General features: G+C 31.6%; 1 protein-coding gene across 1 annotated transcript; it reads right to left on the minus strand.

Moving 5' to 3' along the window:
* Window positions 1-494: 494 nt before the first annotated feature.
* SYT4 (synaptotagmin 4) lies at window positions 495-13,474 on the minus strand. The gene is made up of 4 exons (XM_074279241.1): window positions 12,831-13,474; window positions 9,064-9,881; window positions 6,455-6,575; window positions 495-3,379 (listed from the first exon to the last, which is right to left on the minus strand). The coding sequence occupies exons 1-4, from the start codon at window positions 12,862-12,864 to the stop codon at window positions 3,072-3,074; spliced, it is 1,281 nt and encodes a 426-aa protein (XP_074135342.1). The 5' UTR covers window positions 12,865-13,474; the 3' UTR covers window positions 495-3,071.
* Window positions 13,475-18,630: the final 5,156 nt, after the last annotated feature.

Here is an 18,630-nt window from a genome sequence, read left to right on the forward strand (position 1 = left end):
TTTGAAGGCAGATGTCAAGAATATTATGTCAGAGAAGATAGCTATAGACCCTAGATGGAGGAGTAATAAATGATATGTAAAAACACACATTGGTAGAAAGTTTGGGATGGGAAGGTATGAATGAAAGCAGCAGTTTATTCTTGTCTTACAAACATGGCACATCATACAGAGCTGGCACAAAAAAAAAAATCATGACAAAATCTCATACACCATGCTTCCTTCCAGTTCACTTCTATTGAATTACAACATCAGAACAAATCCGTTATTGAGTTACAACAGTTTTTCAAACATGGATTCCTCCAAGTAAGGGGGACTGGATAGGCTACTCAGACAAACAATTATTTTACAAGTTTGATACAGTGCAGGATCCTTAACAGAATTCAAGATATGCACATGGATATTTAACACATTATAAAACAGAAAAAAATTCTCAGATGACATGATGACACATGTCCCTGCCTTTTTCAGTTTATATATATATATATATATATATATATATATATATATATATATATATATATATATATTTGTTTGCTTTTTCTTTGCTCAGAATGAGTTGCAAGTCAGTTTTACTCAACTTTTCACACTCAAGAAGGCTTCACATTAAAAAAAAAAATAATTCTATTTACAAATTCCTATCATAATAAAAAAGCTTTTCCCCCATTTTTAAAAACATTTTCTTACTACCTCCCTTGAATATCAACAGTCATTCTTTAGCTGGTAATAACATTAATGCTTAGGCTACCAGAAGGGGATATATCAGACCAACTTTTCACTTAATGTTTTTATGAAGATTCAAATTAAAAAGACACATACCTCAGAAAGCTAAAAAGTATCAAAATACAAAGCAATTTCCACTTCTCCCATATAGAATTTATAGCTTCAGATGGGTTCTAGTTACAGTAGAGGGAAAATAAAGAGCATTATACTTGAAAATCAGGAGAACTGGATTCAAACCTCAGTTCTGCCACTAAGTAGCTATATGACCTTAGATAAATTATTCAACCTCTTGGCACCTTAATTTCTGTATAATGAAATAGTTAAATTAGATCTCTTTTAGCTTGGGAATTTATACTTCCATAAATCTGTATTCCTTGATGATACTTTCACAAGAATTTTATATGGAATTTGATGCTTTAAGAGGATATTGTGGTGAGGTAAAGATAGTAGGGGCATAAGAACAAATATAATTGTTTTCAAACAAAAAATGGTTGATTCCAGGCCTTAATACATAAAGAATGCCATACATTTACTTTACATTGAGCACTGTCATAAAAAGCATGTATAAGTTGTTTGAAAAATGCAATTTCATAGAATTTTATAAATACCCATGGTATCAAACACAGTTTCAAAAGCTGATAAAGTACTGACACAAAACCTAAAAGATTGAAAATGTAATTCTTTCAGTGATATTTATTTCTTATTTGCATATTTCATATTCAAACTGCATTGGAATTTCTAACTTTATTTCTCCTTTTATTGAAATCCACATGCAGTGATCAAAGATAATTGTTTCCAAGTGAAAAGTTTTGCATTGTTTTCTAGTAGTACTAAAGTGGCCTCCACAGTCTAAACCCTGAAAAGTGGTATAGGGCATAATAATTTGTACACAACACTGCCAGGGCAACTTAATCAAGAAAGAATAGTAAACTTTATATTTAGATGTCTGCTAGTGAGATGGGTTAAAATATCTGACTTTAATGCAAATATATTTCCATAGGATTAAGGAATTTTACTTTATTTCTATTTTTAAGTGTAATTTTTCTTCTATTTTTGGCTTCAGGGAAGAAATCTTTTTTCTTTCCATATGGCAAGCAATAGATTCTTGCAATCTCAATTTGCTTTTATAATTAAATAGTTGTTCATTGACATTGATTTAAAAACAAATTAAATAGCTAATTGAAGAATTAATTGTTACTATCATCTTTTAATGCAGAAAAAAATAACTATATGTACCTTTTCAAAATCTACATTTTCCAACAAGTTTTAGGGTAAAAATTTTCACAGTTGGATTTCTAGATAAGCATCAACATTCTATTCCTTGCTTTAAATAATGATATAACAAAGTGAAATAGGGGTATGTGTGTGTGTGTGTGTGTGTGTGTGTGTGTGTGTGTGTGTGTGTGTGTGTGTGTGTGTATGTGTTCCTTCCTTTAAACCATATTGAGACTGGGGGATTTGACAAAATGGTAGAAAATTTAATGAGTTTTTTACATGGCATTTTATATTCTGTTATCTTGAGGAAGAAATTGACTAACTCTGAACTTTTGGTTTTTTATCTGTAAAATGAAGGGCTTGAACAAAATGTTTTTCAATGTCCCTTTTATGGTTAAGATCTTTTCAGCCTAAGATACTCTTATATAACTTTTTTTTTAATAAAAGGACAAGAAAAGCACAATAGGATCCCACTCAAGCCCTTTTTCCAAAACTAAGTGTTTAAGCTTATTAACTGGGTTTTAGAATGTATGTCAGTTAATTTCTTTGTGACAAAAATGATATCTAGAAGTTTCAAAGTACAAATAAATTAGTATACACAATTTTATACAAAAACAACTATTTATCCATGACATAAATGATAAATCAAACTTTTAAAATATTTCTTGAAAGTCTTTGGATTGATCAAATAATGGATTTTTTTCAACTTTTAGAAAAAATGAATGCATTTTCACAAGAGGACTCAGAGAGACATATATTAAACATTAATGTCTCAAGAGAGAGAATGAAATCTACTGACATATGTAGAGGAGATCTTCACTTTCAAAACCACAGCTATCAGCTAGGAATGTAATGATATATTTATGAAAGACTTGACTGTTCTTACTGAAATTTGCATTTTGACAATATCTACCACTCCAGGGAAGTTGAATCTCTTATGAAATTGTATCAAATTTCTCTAATGAAGGAATAAAATGAATGATAAAATTTTATAATTAGCTCCTGATCTGCTAATTCAAACTAGTGTTAACAAAAATGATATCTTTCTGTCAAAAGCTTGTAATCACATTTAACAAAGAAAGAAAATGACTCCTTGCCTCTGGAAAATCATTAAGTTCCAATTCACTGGTAGGATGCTAACCATCACAAAGCATATGCCACTTGGCAATTTGTCTCCTAGGGTATTCACATATCTCCTTCCAGTGCTCTCCACCTGTTCCTTCTGCTGATGCACCAAGAACCAACCGCCCAATGACTTCATTCCTTGATCCCCTGTCAGAATCCAAAACCAGAAATTCTACACTGATCTCCTCAAGACCTTCACAAGGAATGTCAAAGACAAATAATTCATTGAATACTGCATTAGGAGTGCATTTCTTCACATGTGTTTTCTTCTTGGAGATTCTCTTTTTTGCATGATAAAGATTAACTTTGACATAAGGATCTGAAATGACAAAAGAAAAAAATTGTAAGAGGTACTAAACATTTATTTGTGGTGCAAGAGAAAATATGAGGGCATCTGAAAGTAGTCAGAAAAAAAAGAAGAGCATGAGGCAAAACTTAGAAGGGATAAAAAGGAAAAGAATTGGTACACAATTTACTTTGATACCCAAATACTGAGATTCTACTATGGTATTGTATGAATAAAACTAGTGTGAGAATCAAAAGTGGAATCTGAGTTTCAGTTTTAGTTTGACTCTATGACCTTGGGTAAACAAGTACTTTAAAACCATTTCCATTTTATAAATAAAATTAAAAAAAATATGGACTATGTCCATGTCATTTATATTATAAAAATTTAATAATAACAATTATAATAAAAACAAAAAAAATAGATACATGGAATTGAATTTCTAAGCAAAATTATTCCTATTATGAAGACAATGTATCATTCTGCATGTAGCTTTAATAACTTTTTATGAGTTTTATCTATCATGACAATATTATACTACATTAATATGTCATAATTTAATAAATTATTTTCTAATCATTGAGTCTATATTTTGTTTTAATTGTTTACTTACAAATAAAGTAGTTGTACATATTTATATATATATGTGTATATATATGCATAGATATATATATATTTCTAATTTCATGTGTAACTCTAAAAGTGTATCACTTTTTGCTATACATTTCTTAGGATGCTTGTTTTCTGTTTGTCAATCTTAGACTCCAAAGTTTATTGCTATCTAATCTTGCTTCTAATGTAAGTAAATGAGCGATTATTATGCAACTTAAAATTAGTTATATACATTTTGAAATTCTTTCTAATTATTCTAAGGTGGCTAGTCTTTTTTTCTGTTTAACTAGGCTGTCAGGTTCTCAGATTTAGAGTTCATTTCTCCCTCATGCCTTCTATAGTTACTAGAAAATGGTTGGACAGACTTCAAATGAAAAAGAAAACCCTTCTAGATGAAAATAACTGTATTAGGTGCTAAGAAAACAAAGATAAATCATATATAGTCCCTATAACAAATGAGCTTACAATCTGACTAGAGAAAAATACCTTAAATACAAAAAAGTCACTTAAGCACAGAAAATAGCAATGCATGTAATGGTATAATAAATATACAAGTGAGAAGCAAGTTATGTTATATCAAATCCAAGGATGAAATTATCAGTTTTATTTGTGGTATTATTGAAGAATTTATGAAAGAGGCAGAATTCAAACTCTACCTCAAAGGAAGGATAGATATGAATTTGAAAATAATAATGCTGATATAGGTGGGGGTCATCACAAAACTATTCATTCCTCATTGTGATTGTTTATGAAGTTAGAAAAACAAATAAGAAAAGTTTGGGTGAATGGTGAATTGATTTATTTTTTCCTAGCTATGTGGACAATAAGAGTATAAGTATGTGAAGTAAGATTGGAAATATTAGATCCAGATTATGGAAGGCATTTAATGATAGGCTGAAGTTAAATTTTATTCTATAGATGTTGGCAGAGCACTATAGGTTTTTAACATTGGGATAACAGAAGAATTTCATAAAATTGCTGTTATAACAATGTATGGAATAGAATGAAATAGGAAGATGCTATAGGCTAGTATATTGCTAGATACAGTACTAGACACATTTTACTACTGTAAAAGGTAATGTGAGAAATTATAAAGGTGTAATGTAGAATTGTATAATGAAAAAGCCTAAAAATTTGATACCAGAGACACTAAGAAAGAAGAATGCACAGAGTTTAACCACTAATGGGTTAAAGTAGAGAAAAGAATTATATTGCTTCAAGATATAAGGCAAATAATTATATAGATAAACAAGACTTAGGAGGTACAACAGGTTTGAAGATATAGTTCAAATACAACATTGTGGTATAACAAAAAGAACAGATAATCAAGTAGATAAGGCACATGAGCTTTATGGTTTAAAAAACTTTAGCTTTGCCCCTCTTCAACTAATCTCTATTTGCAGCGACATCACTTCTGGGCCTCATGAAGAATTTTTTCTCCATTCCTTCATTATCAAGTATTGTAATCATCTGCATATTGTCCCCTATTTGGTAAGGCAATGAGGTTTTGCAGTGGATAGAATAATAGGCTTAGAATCAGGAAAACTCATTTTTATGAGTTGAAATCCAGTTTGACACTTATTAGCTGTGTGACCCTTGGCAAATCACTTAATCCTATTGGTCTCATCTATAAAAGGAGTTGGAGAAGGATATGACAAACCACTACAGTAACTTTGCCAAAAAATTTCCAAATGGAGTCATAAGGGGTTAGATATGACTAAAAAGTGACTCAACAACATCTCCCATTTAATTATAAGATTCCCAAAGTCAGGGCTAGATCTTTTCTAATATTTGTAGTTTCTTTAGTGCCTATCACAATGATAGGTACTAAAATATTTTTTGAAATTAAGTGAGTACAGTAATTATATATATACATATGTGCAGCATATATAAGTATATACACATGTATTTATGTTTATGTGTGTGAATGTATAATAGTCATATATAACAAGTAACTAATAAATTGTTGTTGACAAATATTTCCTTCCCGTGATCTTTCAAGGAACTAAGAATTAGTGCTGATTTCTGTTGACTTTAATAAAGAAACATAATAAATACAGATAATGGGAGAGTCAATTCAGATATATGATTGAAAACAGAATAGCAAATTTGACTTAGGCATGATATTATGCTTCTTTCCCAGTTTTACAAAAATGTTAGACCAAGAAGCAAACAGTAACCCTGCTTCTATGGTCTGAGTTTCATCTAAGCCTTTCCCATATTAAAGCTAATCACTTATCTTTTTATAAAAACTTGCCATCTCTCTTGAACCCTAACTTTACTTGTTTTATTCATGTTCTTAAATTCTTAACATAAATTGGAGAATAATGATGACAGCGTTGTCTAACTTGGGGAATCAAAGGTGCACACATGGTATCTTATAACTATAAAAAATAGAAATCAGGACTTTAATCATTACATAACAAAATACAATCATTACAATCTTGGATCAATTATTTGCCAAAATAAATGCATTTATTTCACACGTAAAATTACCTGATAATCCAGAAACATCTGCTTTAGGTAGGTGTCGAGCTTTTAGTACCACCACAGTGAGAGTGTTGGTTGTGGACTGGTAGCAAAGAGATATCAGTAATTCACCTCGTCCTGAAGACTTCTAAAGAAATAAAAACATTTTTAATAAATACCTTCTGACAATTATTTATTTTCTGTTGTTTCTGAAATAGTTTTAATGAACTATACATAGCATTGTTACATGATTTTATTTTATTTAACCAAAATTTTAACTTCTCTGCCCTTAATAAAATAGAGCAAAAAGTAATCATAATAGAAAGTTTCACCAGTTACCATCACAATCAGGCCTCATAACACTTATGTCTGCCATCTAGTGGTTTTCATGTTTATTGCTTCATGTTTTCATTTTCCAAGGCTTAGCCACACCCCTTTATTGAATTTTTCAAGAAAAGATTCAATGTACAGTTTTTTAAAAATAGCCATAGTTTTTTTTTTTTTTTATTTTATTTTAGGGATCTCTTCATATTTGTTGAGAAAAGTGTTGAGTGATTAAGATATCATTTAATGCTTCTAAACAATGAATGAAGAACAAAATGAGCCTAGTTTCTATAGTTGTTGGAGCTATATCTAATCAGGGGTATAAAGCCCATTCAAAAATCTCTCACAGACTTCCATATGATTCAACTCTGTTGTATTCTCTTCTATCTATTGAATGGTATAATAAATTTATTTTGCTCTTAATATTTCCAAGTATGAGAAGAATCTAATTTGTAGTCTCTCCTTTCAATTTGGGTTTATTTGATGGCAATATGCTCTAGGCAATATTAGAACTCTGCTTTTGGAATGACTAACAACTTAAAACAAAAGTTTTAAGGGGAAAAAGTTGAAAAAAATTTGAAGATTTGAAAGTTGGAGGAATAAGGGTTCTTAACCATTTTTGTCTTGTGGAACTCTTCTCACCCTGCTTAGTTTTTTGACCTCTTCAGAAAAAAATCTTTAAAATTCATAAAATAAAACACACAGGATTACAAAGAAAATTAAATATAATTATCAAAATTTTGAAAATCATAGGTTCTATTATAAGAATTTTGGAGGAAGAGAATTGGGTTTAAATGTGCCCAAACTAAGAAATAGATATAAAGAATGAAATGATATCAAGAATTCAAATGAAATTGCCCTTGGACAATTGATAAAGTGATTTGATCCTATATTATGAAATAAAATATGTAAGTTAATACTAATGTAATATTAAAGATACTAATACAATTCTCTTCACAATGCAGATAAGAAAAATGCTTAACCTTGCTTATTTTGATGTAATTTACACTTTAGACTATATTATAAAATACCTATTACCTATTAAGACATTACTTTATGACACTCTCCCTATATTTTTGGTTCCTTTAGTTGATGTTTTACACTAACACTTAAAAAGCCTTCTTGGAAATAAATAATTTGAGTAAAATAGTGTGTATGCACATACACACACATCAAGAAACATGGGAAGTAGTATAATTTGATATAAAAGAAATGGAATAAAAATCAGGATAATAGGGTTCTAGACCTAAGATTCCTATCTCATTTACAAGCAATATTAAAGGATTATGGATAAATTTAGATAAAAAGCAATCAAGGTAAGGAGAAAATACCAAACAGAGAAATTACATAAACAGTTGTAAGTAAGTAGGGAAAAGTGAAATAAACTTAGGGAATAGCAAGTTAGAGCAAGAAGGGAAATAAGAGTTCTAATTTACCACTCTAAATTTTACAAGTGAGTGTTGGAGCATGTAATTGACTTATTGAAAATAAAAAATGGTTTTAGATTTTACCTTTTTACAAATTTTACCTCCTGGGTCTATGTTTTCTTATCCAAAATGGGCACAAGGAAAGCAAGGACTTGGTCATCTGCAAAATTCCTTTAGTTTTAATGATTCATTGTTAAAATACATGATTCTCACATTGCTAAATCTCCAATGACATTTTTATCACTAAAATCCTGATGCATTTCAGAACTGCTATAAGTAAAAGACAGTTGAATGTTATACTCTAAGTTGAAATAGGATTTGTTTTGTTTAGCTTCATGCTTTATCATTATCTAATAATGTCAGAAAAAAACTAAAAAAAAGATAAAAAACAGAGAAAACATCCTATTGATAAACTATAAATTATGGACAATATCTGTGGTAGTTTCTAGACTAAAATAAAACTATGATCATTAAATAATGATGCTGCTAATACATATATGTAGAAGATAAATATTTAATATGATGCAATTTCTGCTTTTTGGAAAATAACTTCATCAAAAGCCAATACAAATACTTATTAGAGAAAAGAAAAATAAATCTTTAGAAAAAATTGTAAGTTTCATAAAATTTGACAATTATTATCATTATAGCTCGTAAATATTTAAATATAGCCCTCTATAAATATTTATAGAAACATAAAGCTAAATTAATGTAATTATTTTGATTGTTATTATTTTTGAAATTAGCATTAAACATGATAAAAATTCTATCAGGGACTGATGGAATTTTAAAGTATAACCTCTAGATATTATAAATTGGCTTTTAATAATATACTAACAACTCAATTTTGATTGCAAGTACTTTAAATTACTTAAAATCAATTACCCTAACATTTCTTTTGATTATTTCTCTGTTCATTAACATTCTTCCATCAGCCAATTCAATGCCTGAGAGGGGAATAAGGACTTCTCCAATGATATCATCTCTTGAAAATCTGTCAAAACTCAAGATGATGAAATGAAGGACCAAATCTTGTATTTGGCTATATGGGATCCCATAGAAAGTGAAGGTTTCATCAAAAGCTGGGTCTAAGGTCTTTCTTAGGACTCGAGTTTTTACTTTGTGCTTCTTCTCAGGAAGAATGGTCATTTTGATATAGGGATCAGAAGTCATTGATTGTTCATCCATAGCTGGCAGCCCACGAGCTTCTTTGATGTTCACTACAAATGCTTTTTTCTCAAAGTTGTACTCTAAGGAAAAGAAGAGGGTGCCAAGTTTATCCTGTTTCTCTACAGAACATAAGGATGAACTAGACTTCAAGCTGTCTGGGGAAGTAGACTCTTTGTGTTCCCTTTCTGAGAAGGATTTAGTAGTTAAGTTCTCAAGATCAGAAGGGCTGACAGCTTTGGGGTTTACTTTGGGGAAATTGCCATTGAGGTCTCTCTTTTCAAGGTCAAGATGTAGTGAGGTCTTTGGCACAACTGGTTTATTTTTTGCTTCATTTTTTTCATCTGCTCCAAATTTCTTCTTACTGTTCAGGTTTTCTGGATAAATGTCAACTCCCTTGAGCACATGCACAAATTTATAGGGAGGAGTCTTGTTAGTCTTGGATGATTTTCTCTGACAGCAGATCCAAGCAAACAGAGATACTGTGAACACCAGACCAAATGCACTGAAGATCCCCACCACAGTAGGAATTTCATCTGGAAAATGAAATGATCAATAAATTATATTAAAAGAGTAAAGTTTGTGATACAAGGCAATTTGAAAAACATAATAGAAATGGCAATTGCAGTAGGTTGGACAGATTGAATTACTTTTTAACTGTTCAGAATAAGAGTTATGTACATATTTCATGCCACCTTCATATATAAACACATCCCGTGGGTGACACCAAGAAAGAAACACAGGATGATGAAAACTCCCTCATTTCAGTTGCATTCCATAAACAAAATGACAGGGAGAAACTAGAGAGGAGAAAAATCTTTTAACCTATGGATGTTTCTCTTGAATATTATGCAGGACAACCACAGCTTGGCAGGTCAGTGCTAAATTCATCATTTTTTTCATTAACATTGGTATGTCCTATTTTTCCCCCTGAAGGATCATTTCTATGTCTTTCAAAGCATGCACTATTCAAACAATGTATTAGAATTCTTTGAACTATTTTACCTAGAAGCCAAGATACAATGATGGAGCCAAAGCAATTATGAAGTAACTGAACAACATTTACCATACTCTGCCATACATACACATTAAAAGTTTCTCTGTAAAATACTGGACCAAAACTAAAAAAAAAAAAAAAAAGCTGGTTAAAAATAAAATAAAAACAGAAAATATCTCATTATCTATAAAAATAAAAATAATTGGGTTTCTTAAAATCCTCCCTTTAGAATGATTGTCAAAAGTGAAAGAAAAAAAAAAGTACTATTTACACAGATGTAAATAGCAAGAAAATAGAATAGTCTTCCAGGTAATAGTTTCCTTTCAATATATAATAAAAAGGATGAACATAATTGAGAATTTATTCTTATTTGTAACTGATTTTTTGTCTTAATACATTTCAGTATGACAATACAGTAATCATAACCAAATTCACATTCTTCCTGAGAATAGAGTATTAAATTATTGATGTTTAGTGACATTGCTTATGCATTAAGGTAATCATGCCCCATTCATAAGCTTATTTTTCCCACAAATGATTTAGCAAGTTTGAATAAAAGCTCAATATTTTTTTCTCCAGATATATGGTCCATTTCAAATGTGTGTTCAATAGAAACAAGATATACATAGGTGAGCATAATGATTTCTTCACTGGCTACCTAAGCTTTGTTTTATATATATACATATATATATATACATATATATATATATACATATATATATATGTATATATATATATATGTATATGCATATGTATATATATACATATATATGTATGTATGTATATGTATATATATATATATATACATATATATGCATATATATATTCAAACTCCCTTCACATATCAAGATAAAAAGTTCAGAAACACAAAGGGTTAGCATATGCTTAAACATCCATAAAAAGAATAATCTTTTGCCACTGCACTTCTTGTTAACCTCTCTCCCCTTAGGATTCTGTAATGTCTCCTAATAAGTATAAACAAAAACTTAATGAAGAAAAAATGATTAAGAAATGACATGACATATTTGAACAAAAGTATGTTCCAAAAAAGTAATTTAAGGAAATATAAAAAGCTGAATCATTTAGAAATGAGAGAAATCTTTAAATTTCTAAAATCTGAAACAATTGTGAATGGTATGAGGAAGGGGAAAAGTCAAGAACTAAACATTACTAGTCAAACTTAGCATAAGCTTTGGAGTTGTTCTCACTATTAAGGAATTTAAAAGGTTGGCTGACCATGAAGTCTTCTGTAGTGAAGTGAGGGTTTAAGGCAATCCTTTCCATATTAAAAAAAAAAAAAAAAAAAAAAAAGATAGAAAGTAACTTAAAGCACTTCAGTTAAATGAAGTGGATCATAGGACTTAGAAATTGGGAGAGATCTTATATTTCAAGATAGAGTATTTTATTTTATTTTGTAGGGGAAAATTCAAATAACAGCTCCATAACAGAAATAGTTCATTAGTTTCCTCTTAGGTATGGGCGATATACACAATATCAGTGTAATAACAACCAAATTTGAAATGCTTAATAGAAGTGATTACTGTCAATTAGAGTAAAATCTTAGCTTCCTTGAATTCTCTTGTTAATTGAATAACACAATGCAATATATAAAAGAATAATTAATCTCAAAGTTCTGACTATTAGTAGAATGCATATATTGGGAAACACAAAACAAAACTAGTCCACTCAGTTATGATAACAGTTACCTCACTCACGTAATCCTTACTCTCATTAGCACACTTTTATGAGAATGTTTGACTTTCAGTGCTGTATCATTTTAAAGTACAATTCTGCCTTATTGCATAGAGATTGAACATAATAGAACCACCAATTTAAAAGGAGAGGTGGGTATATTTAAATAAAAAGCACACTTCTGCTATGATGTAATAGAGATAGAAATGCTGCCCTAGAATTCTACCTAGCAACATCTTCTGAAGAAAAATAAAAGGAAAATGTAGTGTAGTGATATGACTGTAAAATAATAATTGTAATTTCTGATATAAAATGAGTATGTCAAAACCTATTAGTTAAATTATTTTGAACTGACTCCATCTTTTAGGATGTCTTAAATATATATTTGCTTTTAAGCTCTCTGCTGCTTCCTCTCTTCTTATCTGCCTCCCCCAACATTGAATAAAATAATAAACACAAGATATTTAATTAAAAGGAATCCTTCCTAGGTGAAATAAATACATTTGAAACGAAATAGAACACTTCGCTGTTATTCTAATCTACAGGGCTCCCTGAATCTTTGAGAACTTCTTGAAGGTAAAATAACCTTAGGAGAATGCAGTTTCCACCCTGAATACCTGGGAAAGAACCAGAAGGGGTTTACTAACATTATCCCAATAACATTCTTATTCTCCACTAGAATCCAGTGGCTAGATAACTCATACACAGAATTTAGAGGGGATATACACTCCAAGCTGTCCGTCCAAAGAAAAACAAACAAACAAACCCTTTTAAGTTTGGTTAAGAACTTGCTTACCAAATTCCTCTCTGCTTGAGGTGATAGGAGCCATGTTTGCTGCGTGCTCTGTCCGAGGTACTGAATAACAATCCTTGGTTTGCTTCACTATGAAAGCGTCTGTTTTCCTTTTCCTTAGAACCAAGAGGCTGGATTTTCTTCCTGATGCAAACACCAATATGAAGCCCAGGAGACCTTCTAGCGGGAGCAAGGTGGGGGTGGGGGATGAGAAAGCAGAGAGGGAGCTCAGCTCTCCCTCACACTGTGATCTGCCACCCCCGTTCCTGTTTTAGCTTTTCTGAGTAGCTCCGCTCTTAGACTGTAGACGTGGTTGAAACCCAAATTGACGCAATCCTGACGCTACAGGGCTGAAATCAGCACCTGCCCTCCTCCCCTTCCTTTTTCCCTTCTATTTTCCCTGCACCCCCTTTCCTCTTCTTGCTCCAGCCTCTCCAGGCGATTCAACATACACACTCATCAATTATTTTAACTGCTCTGCTCCAGGAGATTAGCTGTCTTATTCAGTGGGACACAGAAGCAGACGGAGATAGAAGTCCCTAAACTCAATCCTGTCACTCTGTAACATAAAATCTTCTGGTTTCATGGGTGGGTGGGAACGTATCTCTGTGTGTCAGTGTTTCTATGCAAGGAGGGGATTAGGGACAAGGTAAAAGAGAGAAAACTTCAGTTCCGTGTGATCCATTTCAATAACACACACACACACACACACACACACACACACACACACACACACACACTCACGCACTTTTTTTTTTTTTTCCTTTTCACTCCCTCCTCCTCCCCCGCCCCTTTTTCAAGGCAACAAACGGTGTCACGGAAAAAAAAAATCCACATCTGACTGACATATTTAAAATAAAACTACAGTGGTTTTTAACTTGCATCTTCCATTCTTCTCTTCTCCCCTCTGTTATTAATATAACATTTTTAAAACTAATAATATTAAGTATCCTTCCATTCTAATATCTCAAGTTTATTCTATCAAGATGTAAAATTTCATCTGATAAATTGCTTAATAACAGATGAGAATGATCATTTTTGAATTCAGAATCCTTCCAGAAGTGCTTTCATCTTTGATGAAATTTAATATGTAAAGAAACTTTAGGGATGATACCCTTGGTTATAAACCCTGACTTCTAATGTATGACTTCTAAAGTTTGAACTTATCATATTTGATATTGGTAAATATTAATTTCTATAGATGGAGAGAAAAATAATGTTTTATCATGTCTATGTACACACATTATTTATGCATATGTATTTATGAATTATACACATGCACATTCATACACATACAATATGGACATGTAATATATAAAGTGGGTATATATGTATGCATGGATGTATGTATGTTTAGGCAGTTTGTCAGTTTGATTTGAGATTTGATGAAATTATCCTTATTAAAATATGTTTATTTCATAAGAGAGAGTTTCAAGCAGCAAATCAGATCATTAATTATTGTTTGTGGAAGAGGTCCTTTGATTCTGAGTTTTTGCACAAAGATGCCATATGTAGATGTGAAGGGTGGGGTGGGGTAGATAGACAGTTTCAGGAATCCAACCACTGGAGAATAGAGACCAGGGTTGGGAAAGCTGTGTCTGAGAAAAAAAAAAAAAAATGACTGTAATACTCTGCGTCATGGAAAATTTTATATATCAATACTGCTTTTATTTTTTGTTAAAATGTCTACTCTTTCAGTCATCTTCTATTTTTTAAATTACTGTCATATTATGAAAACATACAAAGCAATTATTTCCACCACGACCTTATTAGCAAGCTTTAAGATCTGTACTATCTGATACAGATGAGTCACACCTTGAGCAATTGCTTAACCTAGCAGGATTTTCTCTAGGAAAAAACAAAAATAAAAATAAAAACAAACAAACAAAAAAAAAAAACAACAACATTCATTTAAAAGAAATAACCAATAAAGCAGTGGGGATTTGTTTGCAATGCATACCACAAATACACAAATATGTGGCATCCAGTTTATTGAAACACATGTATCCAATCTAGTTAACATATGTAGTGTATGAATAAACTCATATGTTACAAAAATAATGTGCATTTCTTCATATTGGTGCTTTATATCATTTAATGCTTCATTAAAACTTCCTTTATGTGGCATAATCTCATCATTTATAAACAGCTTAGATTACTTTAACTATTTCATCTGAGCCCCACCCACACACTGAGTCCTCTTCCTGTGGATACAGCAGTGATATGATTACCTTGCTGTTCTGAGCTCTTGCAGCTTTGAATGCAGCACCAGCTCACTGGTATAAAATCAAAGGGAGAGGAAATATTATTGATCAAAATCTTTAAAATTATTTTTGCCCAGTATCCTCCTCATTAGCTAATATATTGTTTGCCTCCTCATGTCTTTAGAGAAACCAGTATCACTATGGGATGTGTGAGTATAAGTCCCCTCATGGAAGAAAGCTGATAAGTTTTCTTGCAACCTGAGCATTCCACCCTACAGGATTGTAAGAGGAATGCTCTCCTTAGGCCTAGTAAAAAAGTGATCAATGGATTGACATGCGCAATTCTCTCCTTTACAACTGGGAACTGTAGGAGGGGGTGTTGCTAGGTAACCACCTCCACACCACCCAAAATACTCAGGCCTCAAACAAGCACATGTCTGGAAAACAGATTCTTTTATGTAGTTTTGACTGTTTGCCTTCAAAATGTTTCTTTTGCTATTGATATCTATTCAATTAAATTAAAATAATCTGAAACCATAAGGTTATTATTATGCAACTACTATATGCAGCAGTACACAGGATGGATGCCCTCAGAGAGCTTACTTGGAGAAGGTGGAAAGATTGGTTACAAACCTATATACAGATAGTGAAATATAAAGTAGAGAGTAAAGAGGACTAAGAAAAGAGATGAAGCAGTTTATTCTAGGACAATCTGAAAGGAGAGAGAGCATAACAGCTAGTATTCAAGAAAGGCATAATAGAAGGATCTGCATTTGAATAGAATTCTGAAGGAAGATAAAGATTCCAAAATCCAGGAATTAGCAATGTAAGGCAATATATAAGGTGACAATTTAAGATCTAGTTACTAATTTACCAACTTTAACCTTAAACATTATAACTACACACACACACACACACACACACCACCACCACCATCACCACCACCACCACCACCACCACCACACCACACCACACCATACCATACCATATACAAATCATATACTTTAAAGTAGATGAAATCATCAGAATAAACTGTTTTAATAGCTTTCGATAAATATATTATTTAGTTGTTGACATAATACAAGACTTTTTATCTAATAACTCAGCTCATTCTATGCCCATACCAACCCCCCAAAAGAAGTGTTCATGGCTTTACCTAGCACTTATGTATATAATATTAAATGTATTGTCCAAGCTGAAAATAACATGGGAAAGAAATACTAAAATAATTTATTTGATTTTTTTGAGGGGTGAAAATAGATAAGGGAATGACTTGAATTCTTTGAATAATTATCTTAAATTCTCATGTAACTTTTAAAATTTCTTTGGCTCTAATAGAAAACTGCTTATGTTCCCATTTTTTATTACTTTTTTAACCTTAAATTTTAATTTAAACTAAAACTAAAGTCATTTTAAACTTCTTAGTTCTATGATTTGAAGCCAAATTAAACATCAGTCTCCTTGAAATCTTCATTTAAACCAAGCTACATTGAACTCTTTCCTTTCTAATTTTCTTTTGTCTTTAAAAATTTTTAAAATGCCATCCTCAACATATCAATATGAAGATTCTGATAATATAGTATTAACACTTAAAACACTGGAAATTTAAATACAAGAAGAAAGGTAATCCTTGACCTCAAACATTCTAATGTGAGAAAACATTATTTAAAGGAAGCAGAGAGGAGTAAGAGGTTACCTGAAACAGAAGCAAGCTAAAGAAAGAACAAAGTTGGTCTTGGGTAACAAAAAAATGCTGGCCTTGGAACACTCCTTGAGTGAAAGTTTTTGGAGAAGCAAAAGACCTTGGGAAATGAAGGGTATTTTCTTTTTTTTTTTTTTTTTTATTATATATATATATATTTTATAATATTATCCCTTGTATTCATTTTTCCAATTTACCCCCCCTCCCTCTATTCCCTCCCCCCGACGACAGGCAATACCATACATTTTACATGTGTTACAATATAGTCTAGGTACAATACATGTGTGCGAATATCACTTTCTTGTTGCACAATAAACATTAGAATCCGAAGGTACATGCAACCTGGGCAGACAGATATTAGTGCTAACAATTTTCATTCCCCTCCCAGTGTTTCTTCTCTGGGTGCAGCTACCTCTGTCCATCATTGATCAACTGGAAGTGAGTTGGATCTTCTTTATGTTGAAGATTTCCACTTCCATCAGAATACATCCTCATACAGCATTGTTGTTGAAGTGTACAGTGATCTTCTGGTTCTGCTCATTTCACTCAGCATCAGTTGATTTAAGTCTCTCCAGGCCTCTCTATATTCCTCCTGCTGGTCATTTCTTACCGAGCAATAATATTCCATAACCTTCATATACCACAATTTACCCAACCATTCTCCAACTGATGGACATCCATTCATCCTCCAGTTTCTAGCTACAACAAAAAGAGCTGCCACAAACATTTTGGCACATATATGTCTCTTTCCGCTCTTTAGTATTTCTTTGGGATATAATCCCAGTAGTAGCGCTGCTGGGTCAAAGGGTATGCACAGTTTGATAACTTTTTGGGCATAATTCCAGATTGCTCTCCAGAATGGCTGGATTCTTTCACAACTCCACCAGCAATGTATTAGTGTCCCAGTTTCCCCACATCCCCTCCAACATTTGTCATTATTTGTTCCTGTCATCTTAGCCAATCTGACAGGTGTGTAGTGGTATCTCAGAGTGGTCTTAATTTGCATAATGAAGGGTATTTTCAATGTGTGAGTTCTAGAGGTAGAATGACTTTCCAGGTTGAAGAGGTTTCTGCTGAGTCCATAATGTAGCCTACAGAGAGCTGAAATATGAAATTTAAAAAAATTCATAATTATTTTTATATGTTAGTTTTGGTGCCCAACTAGATTGTTATCTCAATAATTCTAGGGGCTAAATAACTGTATCTACACACATATATATGACAATGAACATGGATTTATTAATTTATAATGCCTTGCTAAGCAATATGGTGACAAATACAGATATATGTTCATTTAGTAATTTGGAAGCCTTGTAATGTCTATGTAACTTTTCTCAAAATGTTTTCAACAACACAAAATAAAGTATAGCAAACCTCAAAGCAAAAAACAAAACAAAACAAAAGAAGCATATTATTATTTTTAACAATAATAATGTTGATATATATTAGTATTCAATAAAATTAACAGTAGAAGTGAGTAAAAAAATGAAAGAAACTGATTCAGAAATGAAGTGTTATATAAAAAAGCTTCATTCCTGAGAAAGTTTCCATGGTCTAGATAATTGCCTAATAATTACTCATCTAATCAAAATAAAAACCATTAGCTTTTGATTAGAATTCAAAATGATCTTACAAGGATATTATTTGAATTATGTATATATCTTAATAAGCGATTGAAATAAAGTTAGGCCAGGATACTCAGTCTCTGCCACCACCACCTCTTAATTGACAGTGAAATTTTATTATATTATAAACTATTAACTGCCTTCTAGTATGCTGATCAGATATATGCTGCTCAACATGCAAACAGTATTGTGCAAAACTGCTGGATTGTGCTTGAATAATTTGTTAGAAATGTACAAATTATCCTTTGAGTGAATAAGGTAGAAATTTGACA

The sequence above is a fragment of the Sminthopsis crassicaudata genome, chromosome 1, assembly GCF_048593235.1.
Source record: "Sminthopsis crassicaudata isolate SCR6 chromosome 1, ASM4859323v1, whole genome shotgun sequence".
NCBI lineage: Eukaryota > Metazoa > Chordata > Mammalia > Dasyuromorphia > Dasyuridae > Sminthopsis > Sminthopsis crassicaudata.

What these genes read in the sequence shown, in the direction of transcription:
- SYT4 (XM_074279241.1), bottom strand. Translation starts at nt 12,864, where the DNA reads ATGGCTCCTATCACCTCAAGCAGAGAGGAATTTG. An exon ending in CTCAAGCAGAGAGGAATTTG is followed by an intron (nt 9,882 to 12,830) that starts GTAAGCAAGTTC and finishes TTCATTTTCCAG; the next exon opens with ATGAAATTCCTACTGTGGTG. An exon ending in AGATGTTTCTGGATTATCAG is followed by an intron (nt 3,380 to 6,454) that starts GTAATTTTACGT and finishes TTGTCATTTCAG; the next exon opens with ATCCTTATGTCAAAGTTAAT.